The following is a 26,231-nucleotide window of genomic DNA, read 5'->3' as shown; positions in this document are numbered from 1 at the left end:
CACTGAGAATTCTATGGCGAGTAACATGCCTCCTGACTCTCCAAAGTTGATTGAAAAATATCCTCATCACCATCAATAAAAGCACAGGACAAGAGTGTGATGAAACACTCCATTTTTCTGAACGAGTACAGCTGCAATAACACAAAGCTCAACACAATGCAGGACACTTGATCAGCATCTCATCCACATCTTCAGCATTCACTCACTCCATCACTAGTAGCAGCAGTGTATACCATCTACAAGATACACTGCAACAACTTGTCAAGTCTTGGCAGCACCTTCCAAGCCTCACCTAGATCACCTCAGAGAACAACATGAAAGATGTTGGGGAAGAACACCACCGGCAGGTTTCCGTCCAAGTCACATACCGTCTGGCCTTGGAACTATATCCTTAATTTCTCTGGGTCGAAACCCTGGAACTCCTTCTGTAACATCACTGTCGGTATACCTACACCACATGGACTGCAGCAGTTCAAGAAGGGGGCTCACTACCATCTTCTGAAGGGGAATTCAGGATGGGCAATAAATGCTGGCCTTGCCAATGACACTCACATTCAATGAACAAATTACAAACATAATTTCTATATTTCTTGACCAATCTGTAAATTAGTTAAAAGTGCGTGTCAAACCAGGTCAATAGAATCTTCAAATTTTGGTATCAAATCATTGGGTAACAAATCTTTGGATTCTCAATGTAATTTCTCAAATTGATAGGAAAATATCCTGCATCTCCTTAAAATCCCTATTAAAGGTCCATCACTTGAAACATGCTGCCAGATTTGCTGCAATGGTCAGGGGCAACACGGTGGCGCAGTGGATAGCATTGCTGCCTCACGGTGCCGAGGTCCCAGGTTCCATCCCTGCTCTGGGTCACTGTCCGTGTGGAGTTTGCACATTCTCCCCGTGTTTGCGTGGGATTCGCCCCCACAACCCAAAGATGTGCAGGGTAGGTGGATTGGCCACGCTAAATTGCCCCTTAATTGGAAAAAAATGAATTGGGTACTCTAAAATTTATTTTGAAAAAAAGAGTTGCTGCAATGTAAGCATTTTTTTTAACTTCATATTTCTATCATTTTTATTTCTTCTCTATAGATATATATATATATATATATATACACACATACATATATACACACACACATATATATATATTTTTTTTTAAAGAGTATTGTAGTGCTTAAAGTCTTACAGTATACAATCTAACAACTGCAATAAAACTAACATTTTTCCCCAAAGTCTCCTGTTATTTCACAGTGAACAACTCTGGACAGAAACTGATCTATATCTCAGAATCTACAATTATAATCTGCCAGTCAATAGACGTACACATTTATTTACCCAACCTAAATTCAAAACAGGACAAAAATCAGTGATTGGCGGGGCTGGCGATGCATCAATGTTGCTGGGATTATAGTGAAACTATTTTAATTAGGAAGTGGGTGAGTTGCCTTTGTCTGTGTGTGTGAAGGGACAATGGTAGGAATTTCCAATGTCAGTAGAAAATGATCCATTAATTCAGTCTGCAGTATCAGCCCCACCCCCACAATGTCTGCTCACACAGCCATGCATACTGCACTTCTGTGCCAATAAGATCTGTACTCTGTAACAAAAGCTCCAAAGCACCTGAAAACAATCAAATATAATCAAGACATCTGAACATCGCAACCCCCCCCCCCCCCCCCACCAACACAAGGTTCTTAAAACATAAATTTAATACAGTACCTGATCTGCATGAAATTCATCAAATTGTGTTTTTCAAAATTACATTCATGTGGCCTGTTTTTCCATCTCTGCCCCCAAACCCAAAAAAATCAAACACACCCACATAATAAATCTAATTAAAACACTAATTAGTTATAAAATGAAAAAAATAAAAATGTCAAAGAAAAGCAATTGCACGGTGATTGATTTGAAGATTACTTTTTGACTGGTTTATTTACTCATGTAGGAACAAGGTTATCAGTTTTGCCCAAGCACACTACCTGATAAATAGTTAAGCAATACTGATCTTCCAATTTAGCTTATCCTTGCAGCAAAGCCTCCAGTTCTAAATAATCACCCCTTTATACTACTGTAATACCATTGGATGCGACTGTAACATTTATAAACTTTTATTTTAGTGGTTATTCTGCATCAGATTACACAAGATGTTTGTGACAATCTTTAGTGTCAGTACCAACAAGACTACAAATTACGGTTCACTCATAAAGCACAGGTATTAATATTTCCTGTCCACTTCCTCAGTTCAGAGTTACCCTTCTCCCCTAAAGGTGCCAACTCATACTGGGATTTAATTCTGCAGGCCCTGGTCTCTCAGTAGATTTCATACAATGGCTATTTCTCACGTGTGATCTTAAATAAAGTAAACTATTTATTCAACAAGATCATCACAAGTGAATTTGATTGACTCCTAACCAAGCACTTGTGGTGCCTACTTTCCACCAAAAATTGACAGACAGCCTTCATGAAGAAACGGTCTAGGTTAAATTTTCTCATCTTTAGTTTTGTTGATAAAAAGACACATGCTGTCAAAGCTTTTTGTCTTGCACTTATCAGTACAATTGCATAAATGCCAAATTTCAAAGGGACCAATAATTTATATTGTAGGAGAAAAGCGTGTTGGTTGGTTGGCAAGTCAACGCTGACTGGTCGCGACGTTGCCATGGAGAATACACCAGGGAAACATGTCCCCCATGTTTATTCAACAGGGGTGAAATGCCTGGGTATGTTCCTTTTGCCTCCAGAGGATAGATTTCCGCCTCGCACGCCAGCATAAATAAGCCACATTGAGAGGTTGATTTTTAATCTTAAATTGGTTGTTAGTGTAATTTTTAGCACACTTGGGATGTTTCAACAAGTGGCGTCCAATCACAGAATCATGTCTAATATTAGATGTCAAACAGCAAGGCGGCATGATGGCGCAGTGGTTAGCAAGGCTGCCGCACGATGCTGAGGATCTGGGTTCGATGCCAGCCCTGGGTCACTGTCCGTGTGGAGTTTGCACATTCTCCCCATGTGTGCGTGGGTCTCACCCCATAACCCAAAGATGAGCAGGTGGGTAAATTTGCCACACTAAATTGCCCCTTAATTGAACAAAAAAAGAATTAGGTACTTTCAAAAAAAAAAAACAATATCAACAGCACGTCATTTAGGTTGTTTACAATAGAAAGAGTACTGACCGTACTCATGCAACAGTGCTTGCAAAACTAAGACTTGGTACAAGTTAGGATACGGACATCAGATTTTTGAATGCGTAGAATTTTATGGAGAGTACAAGGCAACAGGTAGACCAGAGGAACAATGGAATAATTGAGTCTAGGAGGTAACAAAGGCAGCAGATAAGCTGATATGAAGCAATTTATTGAGGTGGCGAGGATATAGATCCTGAGGCTCAGCTCAGTGGTGGTCAAGTCAGAACGGAGGGGAATATCCACTTGTCTGCTGATCCAACAACACTCAAGATGGTCAACATCATCCAGGACAAAGCAGCCCACTTGATCACCCCATTCACTACCATAAACATTCACTCCCATCACCACCAGTGCAGTGACAGTAGGGTATACCATATACATGATTAATTGCAGAAACTTACTAAGACTCCTCCAAACCCACCATTTCTACCACCTAGAAGGACAACAGCACCAGATAAATGGGGACACCACCACCTGTTTATTCCCCTCCAAGCTGTACACCACCCTGATTCAGAATTACATTGGGATTTCTTCACTTTGTTGGATCAAAATCTTGGAACTCCCTTCCCAACAGCACATGGGTGGATCAACAGCAATTCAAGAAACTGGCTCATCCTTATTTTCTCAAGGGCAATTAGGGAAAGTAAACAAATGCTTGCCTTGCTAGTGAAATTCAAAACTGATTAAGTAAAAAATTAGAGCTGGATGTCATCAGTATGTCACCTAGTTCTGTCACAGAAGGAGGCTATTCAGTCTTTCAAGTCCATTCTAGTTTTCTGTACAGCAGTTCAACCAGCCCTTGCTTTATCTCTATAGCCCTGAAAGTCTATTTCTCTTAAGCATTGATCCATTTTTCTTTTGAAATAATTTATCATCTCTGCTTCCAACAGCCTTGTAGACAGAGTTCCATGGCATTACCATTCCATTCACTATGTAAAAACTTTCTTCCCAACATCCGCCTGTGTCTCTTCCGAAAACCTTAAATTTTCTTTGCCCCATTCTGTCGGTGCTCCCCGGTCAGCATGTGTGGCATGATAGTTGAACAGGAATTGTGCCAGTCTTGTCTCAACAGACCTGGTGGCTTGAACTGTTATAATCTCCGAGATATTTTGTGATTTCTTCTAATCAGCTGAATTTAAAAATCAGACATGCTGATTAATTTGGCACCAGTGTCTAATTACAATTGTACCACTGCACCGTTCACTTCAAGTGGAAGCAGCTATTTGTCCTCATCAACCACATTTATTTTAAATGGAGCATCAGTTTGAATTTTTCTGAGTGCTGGAGAATTTTTTGATGTCTCCAAAAAATTCTTCTTCTCTGTTATTACTCCAACAAACAATGATGTTTCATCACTGGAGACTGTGTCTTCCACTGTGCTGATTGATCTGGGATTGAGCTTCAAGTAACAATTCTGAACAACGTGATTTTTTTTCTTTTGTGTCTGGAACAAAACTTGCCAAACGCTGAACACTACCTTAATTTGTGCCTTTGACCACATCTTTTACACAAATACTTTGTCCTGATCTTTAACCTGTTGGTGTGCGAAGAGCTGCAGGAACTTTCTCACCTTTTTTTTTGATCTTTCCCGCCTTTTTGGAAAAAGGGCGACAACCGGAGTGCTTTTTTCCAAGATGCCACCGCCATTACGGAGAAACATTTTAGAATGCTGTACTGCTAGCTCGTGAGCCTGTCAAATTTTAACTGTTTGTTCCAAAAACACCTGCGATTCCCTCAGCAACAGTTCCCTCAGATTATTTTTGTTACACCAAACACAATTTAGTCCCGAATCATAGAAGATTCCACCGCAGTAAAATTATAGGTTTTAGCTTTTAACTTTAAATCAGTGATCTATGGTCTTCTGTAAACGTGATCTAACCAGTGTTCATAAATGTCATTCTTTCTGGGGGTGCAATGTTCATAAAATCTTTGAATTGCTTCGTTAAAATTTTTACTATCTTCATCATTTCCAACTTTAAACATATTAAATACAGCAATTGCTTTGGGCCCTGCCGCTGTTAGGAGCATCGCTATCTTACGCGAATCTGATTCATCTCTTAAATTTACTGTAATAAGAAACAGATTAAATTGTTTAAACACACGCCAGTTTCTGTCCCCTTTACCATGAAATCAGAGGCTCATTGGTGCTTTAACGATGTGGTTCCATGTGGTTCATTCTTGCAGTCTCCTTAATCTTCAAATCTCTGTGGATGTCGTCGCTTCACTCGAAGATGTGATAAGTTTTTTCCTCAGTGTTTAATACCATCCAGCCCTGATACCATTTAATGTTCTTGTCGGATGGTTTGGTTTATATGACAAGAACACTTGTAGCTAAAGCTATAAACGATTTACTGACATTAATTGTGGGTCAAATATATATACAAAACAAATGAATAACAGTATGAATATGCACAAGCAACCTCTCTCCCAGCTCCCCAGTCAGTCTGAGGTCACCCGACTCTAACATTCACTTATATACTAATGAGACTCCTAGTGGCCAGTCAGTGAATTACAAAACAACCATGATATCACTACAGTCTGGACATCCAGAATTATAGCTGTAGTTTCTACTCACCGACAGTATAAAATCTTCAGGGGTTACACAACAAAGGTACACTTGGAAAACAAAAGTAAAGGCCACATCGCGAGGTACAGAACACAAGTTCCAGCCGGGACTATTGATCCTGTCCAGTCCCAATCCAGGCCAGCTTTTATGTACAAGATTCACGAGCCCCAGTTGCTAGGCCTCAGCCTCTCAGTAGGGGAGATCATGGTTCATGAACCCCATGGGGAAATCAATTGGGTCATCTCTGTAGTTATTACAGCTGCAGGCAGCACTAACATAAATAATGTGCCCATCACAACAATAGTGTTATTTTCTTCCCCCCCCCCCCACTCCATCTGTACCTCCCTCCCTCCATCTAGATCCCCCTCCCTCCATCTAGATCATCACAGCGATAGCTAAGAAACCGATTTTCATGTCAATACCTAAAACACTACAGCAGGTATGGGGAGTTTGGCCAAATAGAAGACTTTGAGCAAAGGGCATTTAGAGATACTCAGGTTAAGGCAATGAAAACCACACAGGTCAGGTGTGTCCCTGGTTCCATCTTCAGTCTGTGCTGAGCTAGCAGAAAGAGGAAATTAGACAGAATTACACATTTCTAAATACAATAACTCCTCTCACTGGAAGTACACAAGCAATAATGGTTAAGATCGGCCCCTCCTTGCCACCCCTAACGTTGCTCTGGTCCGAGAAATCAAATGAGACCCATGAAACTATACCCAAGTAAAAGAATCAAAACCTTCAGGAAGGGAAAATTTTATGGAAAAGTTTCCAGATACACTTGTGGTCATGTAGAATCCCATGGTACAGTGCCGCACAGCATCAGGGACCCGGGTTCAATTCTGACCTTGGGTGGCCGTCTGTGTGGAGTTTGCACTTTTTCCACGAGTCTGCGTGGGTTTCCTCCGCGCGCTCTGGTTTTGTCCCACAGTCCAGAGATGTGCTAGTTAGGTGGATTGGCCATGCTAAATTGACACCTGTGTCCAAAAGGTTAAGTGGGGTTACAGGGTTGCGGGGGAGTCGGTCTAAGGAGGGTGCTCTTTCAGAGGTTTGGTGCAGACTCAATTGGCTGAACAGCCTCCTTCTGCACTGCAGGGTTTCTAAGTTTTGCTCCTATTTTGCATGTACATTACTATCTCAGCCTAAATCCACATCCACAAAATTTTAAAATGGAAAGTCTTAACAAAGGGTCTTTTATAAAAAGATATTAATAACTGGACTGTCCCAACCAAGGTTTGGTCAGCGGTTACAGTACATTCTAATCCAATTACATTCTATCTGGAATCTGTATGAACGGGGAATGCCCAATCGAGGATTAAAAATAATTTTCCAAAACACCACTTTAGGCTTTAAAATCTCAACAACTTGGCTCCGACAATGCAACTTACAGAAGCTCCTCCTCATTTAAATTCAACAGAAGTTTCTTAATTTGGCAAGTAAGGAAAAAGTAAAACAGTACAGGCTGTACCAAGAGTAGAACAGAATAGGCGCTCATTTCCACGAATCCCCACAGCGCAAACTCCTGATCACTGGACTTTTGAGAGACACTTTCCCCAACAAAAAAAAAATTGGAAGGGTTACCCATCCAAGCTGTTCTCAACTGATGACCAATTACAAAAGATACATTGGAACAGATTATTTGTTTCATCTGTAAACACAGACTAGGACAAGGTACAAGTGTGGAAAATTTAATATATCTGTTTCAATTTAACTGCTGCAACAGTCAGCTTTTGAATTGGTAATTATCTGGTTTGAGTTTAGCTCAGTAAAGTACAACACATCAAGTACGTAAAGCTAAACCAAGCTGAATGGACACATTTCTTTCTTGGCAATAATAAAATGTGCATGGCAGAGCTCTTGCATCAACTACCGCAAGTTACCAAAAAGAAAATGTGGGTCTTTTTCTAGTGAACATGGTAAAAGTTATACAACAGGTAGTTTTTTAAAAACTGCTTAAAATAAAAATGGAACTAAAGGCTGCTTGTGCAATTGAATTTTGTACAGGTGCAGGTGCTGCAGTTCAAACAGTACACCATGACTCTAGTCAGAATTCTGTGATGTTTCCAGGTCATCAGATTGGGGGGGGGGGGTTAGGGTCAGAGAAAAGAACAAGAAAAAAAGGAGCAAATTATTTGTAACAACAATTTGCAATTAGATAACACCCTGAATGCAGTGAAATATCCATGGTGCTTCACATGGGCATTATTAAAGAAAATTTGACACCAAACATTAGCAGATTTAATGGCAAGAAACTGGTGAAAGTTTGGTGAAGGATAAGAGAAAATGGTTTGAGAGGTTTAGGTGTTTAGGCAAGGGATTCCAAAGCATAGGGTCTAAACAGCTGAAGCTGTGGCCACCAATGATGCAGCAATGAAAACTGGGATACACAAGAGGTTATAACTGGAGATGAGCAGGGGTCTGAGAGTTGCAGGACTGGTGAGGTTACAGAGGCTGTTCAGGGATTTGAAAAAAAGAGAATTTCAAAGTCATGTGTTGTCCTGGGATCATGAATGTGGATCATGAACATAATGGGTAAATGATGCTTGGTACAAGTTAGGATATGGGGCAGCAGAGTTTTCAATGAGCTGAGGATGCTGGCCATAGAGCATTGGATAGTTGAGTTCAGAGGTAACAAATGCGTGGGTTAGGCCGGGTTTCAGCAGAAGATAAGGGAAGTGCAGCGAGTGATTCCTCAGTACAACAGATACTTTCTCTCATCGACTAATTATACTAGCTTAGCTTTGGGGAGGAATGATCAAAACTGAATCGCGTCTCTTCTCCCATTTTTTCTGCATTGCAATGTTCCCAAGCATTGGTGAAACAACTTGTAAGCACAAGGCTGATTTTTGTTGATGCCAGGATTATTGCTTTATATAAAATGACTAATCATGAAGGGACAGGGAAACATAAACAGACAATGTTAAGAATGATGTGGAGATGCCGGTGTTGGACTGGGGTGAGCAATGTTAAGAATGTGATGGCATTGGAGAGGATGCAAGAAAGTTCATGAGAATGGTTTCAGGGACAGGAAATTTCAGTTAATAGATTGAAGAAGCTGGGGCTACTCTCCTTGGAGACAGTAGAATCATAGAATTTACAGTGCAGAAGGAGGCCATTCGGCCCATCGTTTGTACCGGCCCTCGGAAAGAGCACCTCACTTAAGCCCACGCCTCCACCTTCTCCCCGTAACCAAGTAATCCCGCCCAACCTTTTTTTGGACACTAAGGGCAATTTATCATGGTCAATCCACCTGTCTTAGGACTGTGGGAGAAAACCAGGGCACCCGGAGGAAACCCACGCAGACACGGGGAGAATGTGCAGACTCCACACAGACAGTGACCCAAGTCAGGAATGGAACCTGGGACTCTGGAGCTGTGAAGCAACTAACCACTTGTGCTACCGTGCTGCCCGGCGAGGAGATTTGATGGAGATATTCAAATCATGAGGGTTCAGGGCTGAGTAGGTAGGGTGAAACTGTTCCTACTGGCAGAAGGATCGAGAACCAGATAACACAAATTTAAGGTGATTGGCAAAAGAAGCAACTGCAACACAAGGAAAACCATTTTAATATGCAGTGTGTGATTAGGAAGATTTTTATGCGGCTTCAAAAGAGAATTGGATGATCTAGAAAGGATAAGATTTGCAGGGCTACAACTGCAGACGAATGGCACTAGGTGAATTTATTTTGCAAAGAGCCAAATGGAAAGGATGGGCCTCCTTCTGTGCTGTAGCCAGTCTTTGATTCTATTTTTGCAATCAGACTAAAGCTCTAAATTCTAAAAAAAGAGGGAAATAGGGAGTGATATCAGGAATATCCTTGAATTGTTAACAAGGTATGAACAGTTGCACTAACGCCATGGTCTTGTTGGAGTCTCAGCTCACTTGGAATATTGCTCACAATTCTGGTCGCCACATTACCAGAAGGCTTTGGAGAGGGTGCAGAGGTGGTTTACCCGGACGTTGCCTGGTCTGGAGGGAGTTGGCTATGTGGAGAGGCTGAATAGACTTGGACTGTTTTCATTCGAAAGACGAAGGTTGAGGAGTGACCTGATAAGAGGTCTACAAGATTATGAGGGGCATGGATAGAGTGGATGGACAGGCACCCTCTCCCAGGGTGGAGGACTAGTCACCAGGGGGCATAGGTTTAAGGTCCGTGAGGCAAAGGTTAGAGATGTGCGAGGCAGGTAAAGATTATTATTATTTACGTAGAGGGTGATGAGTGCCTGGGGAGGTTGTGGAAGCAGATACATTAATGGCATTCAAAAGGCGTCTTAACAAATACATGGATAGGATGTGTATAAGAGGGATACGGCAAAGGAAGCGCTGAGGATTTTGGCCAGGGTGGTATCATGACCGGTGCAGGCTTAGAGAACCAAGGGCCTGTTCCTGTGCTGTATTATTCTTTGCATGCTGGTATCTTGCCCTGCCTGGATATACTTTACAATGTTTGTCCTGCATCAACCAACTGTGGTGGTGGGATTTTCATCACCAAATCTCAATGTGACCTTCCCCTCTACTCCTCTAATACCTCCTCCTTTAAGAATTTCATCTTGTTTCCCCTTTCCATTGTAATCATTTACTGTCCACATGGTTCAACTCCAGGTTCTCAGAGCTATTAGCACCCTATTTCTCCATACACATCTGCACTGAGCAACTTTTTATCCTCAGTAGATTTTATCCCCATTTCTATTCATCGTGCCATCCTCCCAGAGTTCACTGCCCTCTTACCTACCTCAACCTCTGACCCATAATTCACGACCACCTTATTGAATTTGTCATCGCCCATAGCCTCTCTATTCATATTGCCTAAATCACATACAAGGCCACTACCTACTTTCCCTCACCACCCATATGCCCTTTCCGCACCAACTTCTTTCTGAGCCCATCCTCAGAAGAAAACTCAAGACATCTAAAATTACACTTTCAAACTCGCAATCCGTCTTTCATATTCTGTTCGCTGCGATACTAAATCACTCCCTCATCTACTTCTTTGATGCCATACTGGAGGATGACCATGATCAACCAGGGGGTTGACCTCAGTGGGAGAGGGCAAGGGTGTATTTGGAGACAAATAATCCTTGCCCACTCCCACTGTGGTCAAACCCCTGGTGTGGCACCCATTCCCGCAAGTCTGAAGAGAATTGGTGAAACAATCTCTGCATGGGTAGCAGCAGGGTACAATATGGTTCAAGTCAGAGCTATTGAAGCATTTAACACTTGCAAGAACAGCAAATCTGTATAAAAACTGCTGGTTTATCAATACAAACAGAATTAGCTAACATGAGTAGGTTTTCCTTCATTCCAATTTTCAACGCTTTGCTCTTCTCTCCAAGATAACTGAGACTATAGTTCCAAAGCCACCTGTGACTGGGCCCTGGATCTACTTGTGTGAGCCTGAACAGTCTTTTCAAGCACAAAAGCATCACAACAGACATCAATCCCATGCTCACAACAGACATCAATCCCATGCTCACAACAATATCCACAGATTTACACACTCTGACAAGGGTTCAAAGAGTAAATAAGGAGGCCCTTACCAATCGCCCCGCTCCCCCACCCCAAGTATAAGGTTATAAATAAAACATGATAGCTTAGCATCCCCTGTGCTTGCAACACTTCCGCCCCCCACCTCCCAGCCCCCGCGTTTACCTCAGTTTAGATTGGCTAGTCACTTTCGACTCAGGACTGAATTTGAAACATCCCTTTCTATATGGTCCAATATCATACAGTGTGACCCACATACACAAGTATTTGTGAAAGTCGGTTCGTAAAAACCGATAGAAGTCGCAATGTGTGCAAGACCCCATTAAAATATACATATATGTACTTGCACCACAGCACAGACACCAACCTAATTCCGCTTGAATTCCAAAGACCGGCATTTGTTTCAAACCTTGCCACAAAAATTTTGATGTCTCCATTAACTTCCTGTGTAACTTGAGTGCAGCCTAAGTGCTCAGGTTGTATATCTGGACATTGCTTGTCTAAAAAGTCTGCAAAAAGCACTGTAACTAATTCAAAGGCATTCTATGTATCTATTTCGAGCAATCCGAGGATCAATACAGTATGGAAATATATTTATGCAGTCATGGCAAGTGATTCAGCAGAGATATCACTGCTGTTAATAGTGATTAAACATGCTAGCAGTACACAGCACCACTCTTCGTAAGTATGTTTCACACAAGTTCAAAATAATAATGCAGCAACAAATGCTGCCCTGTTCATTGCATGTCCACACAGCACATTGAGAAAATTTTAAAACAAGCCTCAAGACACAAACAGCAGGGAAATAAAAGTTACAACCTTAAAAGTTATTTCAGCTCTTCCTGCAGCACACATCACTGCCCAACTAAAAAGGCAAGCCAGGTGACTAGGAATAATACCACAAGGAATGCTTAGCACAGTCCATGGTGATTCAACCACTAGATTTTTCCACCCACTTGGATGAAAGCATCCAGACTGCACCAATGAACCAATGGCAAATCACTAAACCATTATTTCAAAAGAAAATATCAATCAATCCCCGAACAACCAAACTTTCAGTATGAGATTAATGCTTTAAAAATTGAAGTTTCAATGTTTGTCTAGCTCCATGAAAACTACTCTAAACAAAAATTTTGAAATTTGTATTCAAATTTGGAAAAAAGGCGAAATGTCTTAAACGAATGGATCTGGCACGAGTTTGTGAAAGAAACTTAAATCAATTTAGACGGAGTAAAGAAACAGCTTTAGATACACAACAAACTGCCCAACAATTAAAATGGCCTTAAGTCTGTAAGATTGTATAATACAACTATTTCTCAAAGCAAAGGCTGAACTGAAAGGAACAGATCGTTGCACAAACCCTCATCTCATAAAAAAGTCAACATAAATTGGTTTTACTTTTGTTAATTGTAGATTTTATTTTAATTCATTCATGGGATGTGGACAACTCTGGCTGGGCCTGCATTTATTATCCACCCCTAACTGCCCTGAACTGAGTCGCATGGCCATTTCAGAGTACAGATGATAACAGTCAACCACTTTGCTTCAAAATCATTGCTTCAAAATCTATTCACAAATTCAAAACAAATAATTAAACTGTTAACATTTTTTAATATTGCAGTGTCTTCATCTGAAGATCAGACTAGAAATGAAAGTACTCACAATTTTGATTTGGGCTGAGTTTCTCTGACAAAGAAACATATTTTTTGTATGTATGGTGTAAATTCAGGCATGAGGTACAACTTCAGAATATTTTGTACTGCTTTGTGGACCTGTTTCAATTACAATATGTTAAATCAAACATTCTGAAATAAATTATACTTCAATATGGGCTGCACGGTAGCACAGTGGTTAGCACTGTTGCATCACAGCACCAGGGATCTGGGTTTGATTCCGGGCTTGAGTCACTGCCTGTGCGGAGTCTGCACGTCTTCCCCAGTGTCTGCGCGAGTTTTCTCCGTGTGCTCCAGTTTCTTCCAAGTCCCGAAAGACCTGCTTGTTAGGTGAATTGGACATTCTGAATTCTCCCTCAGTGAACCCGAACAGGCGCCAGAGTGTGGCGACTAGGGAATTTTCACAATAACTTCATTGCAGATTATTATAATAATGAAGAGAGGAGGAAAAGTTTTTCATTTTTAAGTCAATACATCATGTCCGTCCGAATTCTCCAAACTGAAATAATTATTGAGCAAAATTCCTCTGAGGTGCTAAATCCCAAGTGCTGATTCAGTTAAAACCTCCCACCAACTATCAAATTTTTACTCCATTCTTGAAAGGAAAGAAACACAACAAAAAACACCAAATGCATGCGCCTTAGCTCTTAAATTGCTCGCCACCTATGTACACTTAAAATTTTCAGCACATGTTAAAGTGAACTATGTGTCCCATCCAAACGGAGGATAACGATTTAATGTACAAAATGGCATTTTGACAGCAATGTGATGCTTAACTCTCGTCATTCCTGTACATGGCATGTTTGTTTGTTGGTCTGATTTTAAGATAGGAGTGGGTGGTGTAGCATACGCACACCAAAATTTGGATGCAACTAATCACAGATTACCATGCCTCAGTAGTTTACTTTATACTGGATACACTGGTGCACAATTACTTGGTCCAGAAAGATTTAATAGAGGAGTATCATGGTTAAGAACCTTTTGTGACTGTTAATATAATAAGCTACTGCACATTTTAGGGTATAATGTTCAATATGGACGCAATATCATTTCTCATTTTAGCTGACAATAAAATTCTTACTTCCACTAAAGTACACTTATATTATAATATTATTCCCTAAGCACATTTTTGGATATCAGGACACTTGGCTCTGACCAGAAGGTATTGGATTACACCCCCATCCCAAAGACCTAATGGGCAAATAAACCAGGCTGACACTCGAGTGCAATACCGAAATGTTGCACTGTCGGAGGTACCACCTTTTGGATGGAATGTTAAATCTAGATCACTCAGAGTGATGTTAAGGATCCCACATCACAATCTGAAGAACAGCAGAGGAGTTCTGGCCAATATTTATCTCTGAACCAACACCAAAACATAATTTGCGGCAAGTAATTCATCTCCTGACTCCCCAAAGCCAATCCACAAACTACATGGCACATGTTAGAAGTGGGATGGAATACTCTCCACTTGCCTCGATGAGTGTAGCTCAACACGCAAGAAGCTTTTAAAAAAAAAAAAGTTTTATTCAACTTTTAACATTTTAAATATACAACACAACAAAGTAAAACAAAAGAACCCGAACCCCCCCCCCCCCCCCCCCCCCCCCGAGACCCACCAAATCCCCACTCCAAGCACAGATCCTCCATCAAGTCTCAAGTATGAGCACAGGGCAGAGAGACTGACCTCCGCCCCACCAGGACCCGCCTGCAAGCAAGCAGCGACGCGAAGGCTAAAACATCTTCCCCCTCTCCCGTCTGCTGCTCCCGTAAGTCCGACACCCTGAGTATGGACCCCAGAGGACTAGGCTCCAAATCCACATGCAGAATCGCTGGCATGATGCTGATAAGCGACCTCCAGAATTTCTACAACTTCAGGCAGGACCAAAACTAATGTCCATGATTAGCCGGACCCATCTCACAACATTCACAAACATTTTCCACCCCCTCAAAACAGCCTGCTCATCCTTGACTTCGTCAGGTGCGCTCTATGTACCACTTTTTTAAATACTTTTTTTTCCAATTTAGAGTACCCAATTATTTTTTCTCCAATTAAGGGGCAATTTAGTGTGGCCAATCCACCTAACCTGCACATCTTTGGGTTGTGGGGGTGAAACCCATGCAGACATGGGGAGAATGTGCAAACTCCACATGGACAGTGACCCAAGGGTGGGATTCGAACCCCGGTCCTCAGTGCCGCAGTAACCACTGCGCCACATGACACTCGATGTACCGCTTTTAGCTGCATCAACCCAAGTTTGCACGCGAGGTCGAGGCATTCACCCTCCGCAGCACCTCCCACCACAACCCATCCTCCTCCCACTGATGGCCTCAACCCCCTCCAACGGCGCCATATCTTCCTCAATTTCCATCACTGCCACCAAACCACTCCCCCAGCCCTGAAACCTAGCATCCAGCCTCGCCGGCTAAAATACATTATTCCTTCGTATCGGCATCAGCTTCGACCCCTTACCTAACCTAAAGTGCTGCCATAATTACCTCCATTTCTTCAATGTGGACACCACCACCAGACTCTCCAAATATTTCCCCGGGACAAATGGGAGTGACGCCATTGCCAACGCAAGCAATAGCGACCCCTTACAAGAGCCTACCTACCTCTTCACCCACAAAGCCTCCACCTCCCTACTCCAACCCCTCACCTTCTCAGCGTTCGCTACCCAACAGTAGTTCATCAGGTTTGGAAGGGCCAGGCCCTCTGAATGCCTCCCTCTCTAAAGCACCGCCTTCAGAAACTTTGCTACATTACCCGTCCAGTCAAACAGCAAAATCAATTGTTCCACTCCCACAAAAAAACCTTTTTGACAAAAAGATCAATAAGCACCGAAACAAAAAACGTAGCAAGATGTTCTCTATCGCCTGCACCCGGTCTGCAAATGATAGGGGAAAGCTGTTCCGTCTCCGCAAATCCACCTTGACCCTAGCCACCAGGCTCATGAAATTCAATTTATGAACACCCCTGCCTTGTTCCTTATGCAACTTAAGTACTCAGAATTTCCCTCATTTGTGCAGACACTCGCCTTCGGTTCCCTATATAACAATTTGACCCATGCCACAAACTTAGGCCCAATCCCAAACCTCTCCAGCACCGCAAATACTTGTGACACTAATAAAGATTATTATATTATTATAGGTACCCAGGCACCCACCACCTGCTGCTGGAGAGAGCACCACATTTAATAAAACGCTGCATGTTCTATGGATGTATAGCGACAACTGTCTACCCTTTACAAACACCATCTGATCTGCCCCAATCACTTGTGCGATGCATTCTTCCAACCTATGCACCAACATTTTGGCAAGAATCTTGGTATCCACATTTAGCACACAGATAGTGGCCTACACAACCCGAGTCAATCTTTTTTTAATAACAGCGAAATGGATGCCTGTCGCAAAGTCTACAGGGAGCGTCCCCCTAACCACTGCATCTTCAAACACCTGCACCAACAGCGCCAGCCTATCCAAAAAAAATTTTAATTCCATTTGGAACCCATTCGGCCCCGGTGCTTTGCCCGTTTGCATCTTCCTATCATCTCCCAAACCTCCTCAATCTCCACTGGTTCTGCCCTCGCCTCCTCAAAGAGACTTAAAAGCCCCGGGGGCTCCGACCGATACAACTCTTATAAAACTCCTCAAATGCTTTGTTCACCTACTCCAGCACAATCACCAGCTCCCCTACCCCCATCCCGAACCTGAACAATCGCTCGTACAACCATCTGCCGGCGGATAACAGTCACAAAAGGTTCTTAACCATGATACTCCTCTATTAAATCTTTCTGGACCAAGTAATTGTGCACCAGTGTATCCAGTATAAAGTAAACTACTGAGGCATGGTAATCTGTGATTAGTTGCATCCAAATTTTGGTGTGCGTATGCTACACCACCCACTCCTATCTTAAAATGGCCTTCCAGCAAGCAACCGGCTTTCTCCCCATATTCATATACTACTCCCTTCACCAACCTCAACTGCCGAACCACTTTTCCTCTGGAAGGAAGGTCAAACCGTTCCTGCAATTCCTTTCTCCTCACCTGAGGTTTCAGGGTGGAACCCTCCGCATACTTCCCATCCACCTCCACGATTTCCTCAATCAGCCGTTGCCATTCCTCTCTTACTTCCCTATCCATCTCGCCTTATTGAGATGATCTCCCCCCCTTATCACTACATTCAGCTTCTCCCAGACCACTGATTGCGAGCCTTCCCAGTTTCTATTAAACCCCACAAAGTCATCAATCACCTTTCCCATCATTGCACAAAAATTTGGGTCTGCAAGGAGTCCCCCACGCTGGCCTCTGTACCGGCTCCTTCTCCACGACCACGTCGACCAGATACGGAGCATGGTCTGAAAAATAATCGCCAAGTATTCCGCTTTCCTCACCCCCCATAATAAATAAGTTGATTCTTGAGTACACATTATGTACTGGCAAAAAGGAGGAATACTCCCCACCCCATGGATGCAGAAACCTCCATGCATCCGCTCCCCCCACCCCCACCTCCTTCATTTTTTAAAATATAAATTTAGAGTACCCAATTCATTTTTTCCAATTAAGGGGCAATTTAGCATGGCCAATCTGCCTAGCCTGCACATCTTTGGGTTGTGAGGGTGAAACCCACGCAAACACAGGGAGAATGTTCAAACTCCACACGGACAGTGACCCAGAGCTGGGATTGAACCTGGGGCCTCAGTGCCGTGAGGCTGCAGTGCTATCCACTGCGTGACCATGCTGCCCCTTCCCATCTCCTTCATAAACGCAGCCAACCTTCGCCACACCCCCCACCCCGGAGGGGGTCAGCGAGCGCGGCTTAGACCTATCCACCTTCAGATTCATCACTATATTCAGGACTCCACCCAGAATTAACTTATGCGCATCCAAATTTGATATGGCAGCCACCATCCTCTTCAGAAATCGTGTGTTATATTCGGGGCATACATGCTAACCAACACCACCAGCCTCCCATCCAAAGCCCCCATTACTATAACATACCTGCCCCCCTGGTCTGTCATCACCTTCTCTACCTGAATCTTATCCACCATTACTGCTCCCCCCCCCACCCCCCAGCATTGCTATCAAAGTCGAAGTGGAACACCTGACTCACCCAGCCCTTCCGAAGCCTCACCTGGTCTTTCACCCTCAAGTGGGTCTCCTGCAATAGCACAACATTGGCTCTCAAGCTCTTCAAATGCGAGATGACTCTTGCTCGCTTCACCGGTCCACCCAACCCCACACGTTCCGCGTTACCATTTGGACTGAGGTCTCTCATCCACACACACCCCTCCTTTCAATCATGATCGTTGCTCCCAGCCCTATCCAGCGAGCAGGACCAATCTACCCCCAGTCACCCTCAGCCAGCTAACGTCCCCCTTCCCAAAAAACCCTCAGTCACTTTCTCACAAAACCACTTCTCTCTGCATAATCCCCATGCCCCCACCTCCCAGGCCCATCAAAACCTGTCTACACAGATGGTAACAGCCGAGGCCCATCCCCCCACCTCACTCCCATTCACTAGACAACTTGCATTTGCTAGCAAAGTGAAAAACCAACATAAAGGTCCCTCCACGCCTAGTCCTTCAAAACATAGGGAAACAATTTCCAACATATTACCCAACATTCCAAAATCATCCCTATCCAACCACAACATGAAGAAAAACAAAGTCCAAACTCAGTTCAGTTAGATAAAATTCCCTCCCAAATCTGGGTGAAACAGGGCCAATAAAGAAAAGCTCCAGCAGTTGTCCATCAACATGCGCCCTGCACCTATATGTCGCCAGCAGAAGTCAACATGCTTGAACGTGGGTCCCTGCCTCACACTGCTAGCCACTTTGCCACCCACAGAGTTATAGTGCTTGTTCCTTTTTGCTGTCTCATGACTTTTTTTTTTAAGGGGAAATTTATCCTGGCCAATCCACCTACCCTGCATATTGTGGGGTTGTGGGGGGAGACCCACGCAGACACAGGGAGAATGTGCAAATTCCACATGGACAGTAACCCGGGGCCAGCATCGATCCCGGATCTTTTGCACCATGAGGCAGCAGTGCTAACCACTGTGCCACCATGCCATCCCTTAAAACCGTAGCCTAACACCATCCAGGACAAAACCACCATTTGATTGACACCCCATCCACAGAACACCCCTTCACACTGGCAGAAGTATCCTGTTGCTGTATGTGGGACTTTGTGCAAATGAGCTGCTGCATTTCCTGCATTGTAACAATATTTACATTTCAAAAAATGTAATCGACCATAAAGCATGATAAACATACATGAAGCCTAAAACGTGTTAACATGACTTTCAAAGGGCAGAACTTTGAAATCGGCCTTGGGATGTGAGCATCTCCAACAAGGCCAGCATTTAATGTCCATGTCTAATTCTCCTCGATAAAATGATGGTGAGCTGCCTTCTTGAACAACTAGAATCCATATGGTGTGGCGCACCCACAGCGCTCTTTATCAGAAGTAGTTCCACAATTTCGGTCCAGCTATAGTGTAGGAAAGGCAAAATATTTTCAATTTGAGATGGTGTCCAAGTTGGCAAGGAACTTGCAGGTAGTGGTGCTCCCATGTGTTTGTTGTCATATAATAAACGGCACGGAGACATGCCCTTTAGCCCAAACTGGTCCATGCAAACCAAAATGCCCACCTAAGCTAACCCGATTTGCCTGCATTTGGCCCATATTCCTCTAAACCTTTCCTATTCATGAATCTGTCCAAATGTTTTTCTTCTGGATGATGCAAGTCAAAGGTTTGGAAGGTGCTATCAAAAGGAGCCTTGGTGAGTTGCTGCAGTGCATTACATCAATGGCACACACTGCTGTCCCTTGAGTATTTGGTGGACAAAGTGTGTATTTGGGTGCAGATGAAGCAGGCAGCTTAAATGAAGGTGGAACAACAAATTGCATTCAACCATCCTGCATTTTCATAAAGAATGTGCTTCCATTCAGTTAAGAGTCAAATACAGTGCTAATATATTAAGTATGAAGGAAATCAAGCTGCAGAAAGAAGCTTTCTAAAAGCTTTGAGCAAGGGCAGCATGATGGCGCAGTGGCTAGTACTGCAGCCTCACAGCACTGAGGACTCGGGTCTGATCCCGGCCCCATGTCACTGCCCGTGTGGAGTTTGCACATTCTCCCCGTGTCTGCGTGGGTCTCACCTCCACAACCCAAAGAGGTGCAGGATAGGTGGATTGGCCATACTAAATTGTCCCTCAATTGGAAAAAAATAATTGGGTACTCCAATTTTGTTTTCAAAAGGCTTTAAGCAACTAACTCTACAGGCCTGCCAGTGTTTCACCCATTCCCATGCTATTTCCTCACATCTCTGTCATTTGTTTTTCCTTCAAAGATTCAAATTCTCTTTTGAAGACCAAAGTGAATCAGTTCGGCACCCTTTCAGGCAATCCCAAATACAATTTTATCCACATGGCATTTCTGGTTCTTTAGTCAAGCACCTTAAGACTTTGCCTTTGGGTCCCTTCAGCCACTGGAAGCAAGTTTCTCCTTATATACTCAAACTGAACTCCATGAAATATCCTCTTAGCCTTTTCTGTTCTGAGAACAACCCCCGTTTCTACAGTCTCTAACTGTATTGCATCCTTGGAACTATCCTAAGAAATCTTTTCTGTACCCTCTTCATGTACTTGCTGAAGTGTGGTGCCGAGAACTAGACCAATCGAGTGTTTTGTATGGGTTTAGAATAACTTCCTGTTTTTTCTATTCTATGTTTCTAACTTAAATTGCATAGAGGTGTTCAGAATTGCGATAGAGTAAATAAGGAGAAACCTTATTAAGAGGCAACATGAAAACAAAATACACAGTTATGATTGCCTGATAGGATGGAGGAGGAAAGCAGGGCTATGGGGAAAGAACAGGGGAATAGGATAAATGCATAGCTCTTTCACAGGGCTGGCACAGTGACAATGCACCCAATAGTCTCATTTGTGTTGTAACATTCTATAATTCAATTATTTTGATCTAAAGTTAAGTTAACCTCTGCAATTTAAAATTAATCAGGACCGTTTGATTGCTCCACATCCTTACTACAATTTGTTTCATGTCTCTGTTCTATATTCGCTCTGTCTTTAGTCTGCTTCTGTGTCGTGTGACTGTACCCATCCTTGAGCACCTAGTGCAATCTTCAGAAAGCTAACCTGGAAATGGTTTTCTGATTTTCATTTATTGGTGTCACAAAAATAGTGATGGTTAGAACATAGAACATCCAGTGCAGAAAGAGGCCATTCAGCCCATCGAGTCTACACCGACCCACTTAAGCCCTCACTTCCACCCTATCCCCGTAACCCAAATAACCCCTCCTAACCTTTTTGCGCACTAAGGGCAATTTTATCATGGCCAATCCATCTAACCTGCACGTCTTTGGACTGTGGGAGAAAACCGGAGCACCTGGAGGTAACCCACACAGACACGGGGAGAATGTGCAGACTCCGCACAGACAGTGACCCAGCAGGGATTCGAACCTGGGACCCTGGCGCTGTGCAGCCACAGTGCTATCCACTTGTGCTACCGTGCTGCCCTATTCTCAATTAAAATAAACCACAAGTTTTACATTTGGGAGTTTCAAACTTACATCAGATCTTTCCTTCACCCTGCAATAAAATATTAAACTAAATAAAAAGTAGCATTAATTTTTTTCAGATCATTTTCAAATTAACCATATTTGGGTACCTTTTCTAGCAGATTAAACCTGTTCCTGCCAATCCACTAATCATGTGTGAAGGCAGCACGGTAGCACAGTGGTTAGCACTGTTGCTTCACCACGCCAGGGACCCAGGTTTGATTCCCGGCTTGGGTCACTGTCTGTGCAGAGTCTGCACATTCTCCCCATGCCTGTGTGTTTCCTCGAGATGCTCCAGTTTCCTACCACAGTCCAGAGATGTGCAGGTTAGGTGGATTGGTCACGTGAAATTGCCCCGTAGTGGCCAACGGTTAGGTATGGTTCCTGGTGGGCTTAGGTAGGGTGCTTTTTCAGGGCCTGTGTAGACTCGTAGGGCAGAATGGCCTCCCTCTGCACTGTTCTTTCTATGATTCTATGTGCATGAGTTTTCTTCAGATGCTCCGGTTTCCTCCCACAAGTCCCGAAAGATGTGCTTGTTAGGTGAATTGGACATTCTGAATTCTACCTCTGTGTACCCGAACAGATGCCAAAGTGCGGCGACTACGGGATTTTCACAGTAACTTCATTGCAGTGTTAATGTAAGTCTACTTGTGACACGAATAAAGATTATTATTATTCAGTGACATTTGGAAGAAAACCTGTCCAACACATTACAACTCAAACAAGGATAATTGAGCCAGTGTGCGAAATACAATACCATCCATTACACTGCATGAGCCACGTCCGGGAAGAAAGGATCAAAATAAAGTGATCTGCTGAACGCACACACGTATTCGAACATTACAGCATAGAAGCAACTAACTGGGAGAACATAAACCTGTTCAGAGGCATATTATACCTGGCAGCAATGGTAAACGCAGACACCGGGCAAGGAATACCTGGCAGCAATGGTAAACGCAGACACCGGGCAAGAAATAATGACTGCACGAAGTCAGAACGAGGAAGAATGGAGCAAACGAATGCAAATGATCGGTTATGTTGGAAGGGGCAAGCACTGATGGTGTTCCTTACCCAAGGCCCCCTGCTCGATGGTGATGACGATCTCATCCATTAAGACCATGCGAAATTCCACCTCCTCCTCAGCGCATTTCTGTCGGAGGGCGCGCTCGATCTCCTGCTGCGGGTAATCCTGCAGGATCCGGCGATCTGTCACGAACCAGACCCGGGCGGACATGATTCAGACACCGAAACGGACGGGCAGCCCCCGGGGGGGATAAGAGAGCGAGGGAAGGATCAGGCTTCGGGGAGTGAGAGCTGGTGATGGATGAGGAGCGGAGCCAGCCTGAGACAAGTGGGTCTTTCGAGGGGCGACGGGGGGGGGGGGGGGGGGTTGGAGTAGAGAATGAGAGGGAAGCCTGTGGAGAAGGAGGGGGGGAATAAATAAGCGTTACCGTTAAACTTGATGTCAGCGCCTTTCCGACCGGTCAGTGAATGGGTCGGGTTGGCCGCTAACTGACGGCTTATACAGATTGGGAGGTGTGGGGGGGTTAAACGGAGAAAAAAGGGGGGGAGGGGTTAAACGGGAAGGGGGGGCAATTCTCTCTCCCTCCCCCTCACAATCTCCAAGCGTCTGAAGGGGAAGGGTTGTTTTTTTCCCCCTTCCCTCAGATACCCCCTTTAATGAGGGCGGGTAACGGTTCTCTTTGTTTATGTTGAAGTTATTTCTTTTCCCCTCTCCTCACGGCGTGTGGACTGCTCCTCAATCCGCTCGGCGGCCGGTCGTTCTCTCTCTCCTTCGCGGTGCGTGTGTTGTCTGTGGACGGACAGCCCTCTCGCCGCTCAGTCAGGTTTTGTTGTGGATTGGGGGGGGGGGGAGTTGGTCATGAACGAAGCCTGCAGCGCGCATGCGCTCTGGCCCTCTGTCCCATTGCTCGCACGGCAGCTCTCTCTCTCTCGTCTCGTTCGCGCGAACCTGCCGCGTGCCGGGCGTGGAATCAGCTCCGCGCGCTTTGCGAGCGAGCGGCGCGCCTGCGCGGCATGCTCCTCCCCCACCCTCCTCGCCGCCATCCTCCCCGACACCTCCCCCCTCCCCACACACCTCCCCCACTCCCCACAGACAGCTCCCCTCCCCCTCCCCCCCACCTCACCCCCTCGAGAGCTCCCCTCCCCCACACCTCACCCCCTCGAGACCTCCCCTCCCCCCCACACCTCACCCCCTCGAGACCTCCCCGCCCCCTCCCCCCACACCTCACCTCCTCGACACCCCCCACACCTCACCCCTTCGACACCACCCCCCTCCTCGACACCTCTCACCCCCTCCTCGACACCTCTCACCCCCTCCTCGACACCTCCCCCCCTCCTCAACACCTCCCCCCCTCCTCGACACCTCCCCGGGCTGCGTTGGTGGATGACGCGCACGCACGAGTCCTCGTCATCCTTCGCCACCCACGTGCTCTGTGACCTTTAGCCCCCTGCGGAGCACACACGTCAATCAAAGTCCTGCGCCCCCCGCCCCCCCAATCCACTGTCGTCGCCTCGGCTGCCCAAGTCTTGCCGTGCCTCGCGAGTCCTACTTCCCTCCCTCTGTCGGCGTGGTGGGAACTGGAACCCCGTGACTCCATTAACCCCGCTATTTTTATGAAGGGCGACATTTGTAGCAACTCGCTGAGGAATAGGTAAAATCACTCAAATATGCCTATCTCAAGGTCTGGGTGACAGTAGCTGTGCGGGAGTCCTGGTGTATGGTCCTTGCTAGAACCTGGTCCACGGCAGCGGGGATCAGCACCAATGCAGGAGAGATGGTGACCGGTCCGGATCAGCTGAGGCGATCGCACTGTCTCCTCTGCAGCCGGGGTCCTCTTGTCCCAGCTGCATCATCCCCTCGGGGAGGGAGCATGCCCCCTTCTCACAGAATTTAAAGTGCAGGAGGCCATTCAGCCCATCGAGTCTGCACCAGCCCTTGGAAAGAGCACCCTACTCGAGCCGCACGCCTCCACCCTATCCCCTTTATCCCTATAACCCAACCTAACCTTTTTGGACACCAAGGGAAATTTAGAATGGCCAATCCACCTCACCTGCAGATCTTTGGACTGTGGGAGGAAACCCACGCACACACTGAGAACATGCAGACTCCGCACAGACAGTGACTCAAGCCGGGAATCGAACCTGGGACCTGGATCTGTGAAGCAACTGTGCTAACCACTATGCTACCATGCTGCCCATAACAACACCAGCTGCCATGTTCAGGCAAGAGCTCGAGGGTTAGCTTTTTTAAAAATTATTTTATCTGATTACAAAGCTCAAGAGTGTGACGGGGCAACCCCCTAATACAGCTCCTTGCCTGCTCCAAAAGCCAATTCACTTGAATGCAATTCATGGTCCCCATAAGAGAGACAGAGCAGATCCAGGCATTGCACCTTACCTCACGCTCCTCTTAGCCAAAAGGCCACAAAGCGATAAGGGTTGGCTGTTAAGTTTCAGTGGGTTAGTCAGTGAGAGCGGGTGGATGACCGTGAGAAACATGAGCAGGAGTTGGCCATTCCTACCTTTCAGCCTGTCCAGTCATTCCATAAGAACATGGCTGATCTGTTTGTGTGGCCTTAACTTCACTTTCACACCCTTCAAAAAATCTCTTCATCCCCATCTTGAATATTTTACATTCCCCAGCCTTCATTGCTTGCCGAAGAGAATTCCAAAGAACAGCAACCTCCTGAGAGAAGAAACACCTCCTCACCTCTATCTTAGATGGGAAACCCCTTATTTTTAAACTGCACCCTCGGGTTCGAGATTCCCCCACAAAGCGGAAGCATCCTCTCAGCATCTAAACTTTAAGCCTCAGAATCTTGTATGTTTCAATAACATCACCTCTTATTCTCCTAAAATCCCATGAGTACAGGCCCAACCTTCTCAACCTTTCCTCATAAGACAATCCCTTCATCCCAGGAATCAGACTTGTGAAACTTTTCTGAACTTGTATGTCCCTCCTTAAGTAAAGAGACTAGACCCGTACATAGTACTCCAGGTATGGCCTCGCCAATGCCTGCTACAGGTGTAGAAAGACTTCCCTACTTTTATACTCCACCCTCTTTGCAATGAAGGACAACATTCCATTTGCCTTCTGAATTACGTCCTGTACTTGTACTCTAACTCTTTGTGGTTCATGTAAAAGAATACTATGATTCATCTCCCTGTAGCATTCTGTAATCTTTCTCCCTTTAAATAATGTTCTGCTTTTCTATTCTTCCTGCTAAAGTGGACGACGTCTACATTATGTTGCATCTTCCAATTTTTTTTCCCTTTAATCTAGCCATACTCCTTTGCAGACTCCTCCTCACACTTCGCTTTCCTACAAATCTTTCTATTGTCGCCAAATTTACGGATAGCTCCCTCCCAACTGTATAGCACTGTGCTGCCACCTCTGCTGGGTCTCTCCTGCCGGCGAGATAGGACATACCCAGGAATGGGGATAATGGTGTCTGGGACACTATCTGTAAATATAGAAAACAGAAGCAGAAGGAAGCCATTCGGCCCTTCGAGTCTGCTCCATCATTCATTATGATCATGGCTAACCATCAAGTTCAGTACCCTGATCCTGCCTTCAACCCCCCCCCCCCCCCCCCCCCCCCATATCCGTTGATCCCTTTAGCCCCAAGATCTATATCTAATTCCTTCTTGAAATTACACAGATGTGTTGACCTCAACTATTTTCTGTGGTAGCAAATTCCACAGAGTCAC

At 44.7% G+C, this 26,231-nt stretch overlaps 1 protein-coding gene across 2 annotated transcripts in view; it reads right to left on the bottom strand.

Annotated features, from left to right (window-relative positions):
• Positions 1-22,891, bottom strand: part of rimkla (ribosomal modification protein rimK-like family member A) — a 106,486-nt gene extending 83,595 nt beyond the window's left edge. Inside the window, exon 1 of one of the 2 annotated variants that reach the window (XM_038821704.1) lies at positions 22,569-22,891. In XM_038821704.1, the coding sequence (XP_038677632.1) occupies positions 22,569-22,731 (163 nt within the window). In that variant the 5' untranslated portion in view covers positions 22,732-22,891. The remainder of the gene's footprint in view (positions 1-22,568) is intronic. The other variant, XM_038821705.1, reaches the window with a different exon arrangement.
• Between the last annotated feature and the right edge of the window lie 3,340 nt (positions 22,892-26,231).

This window comes from Scyliorhinus canicula, chromosome 16, assembly GCF_902713615.1.
Source record: "Scyliorhinus canicula chromosome 16, sScyCan1.1, whole genome shotgun sequence".
Lineage (NCBI taxonomy): Eukaryota > Metazoa > Chordata > Chondrichthyes > Carcharhiniformes > Scyliorhinidae > Scyliorhinus > Scyliorhinus canicula.
The sequence above is the reverse complement of the archived record's forward strand: the minus strand, read 5'-3'. Positions and strand labels throughout refer to the sequence as shown.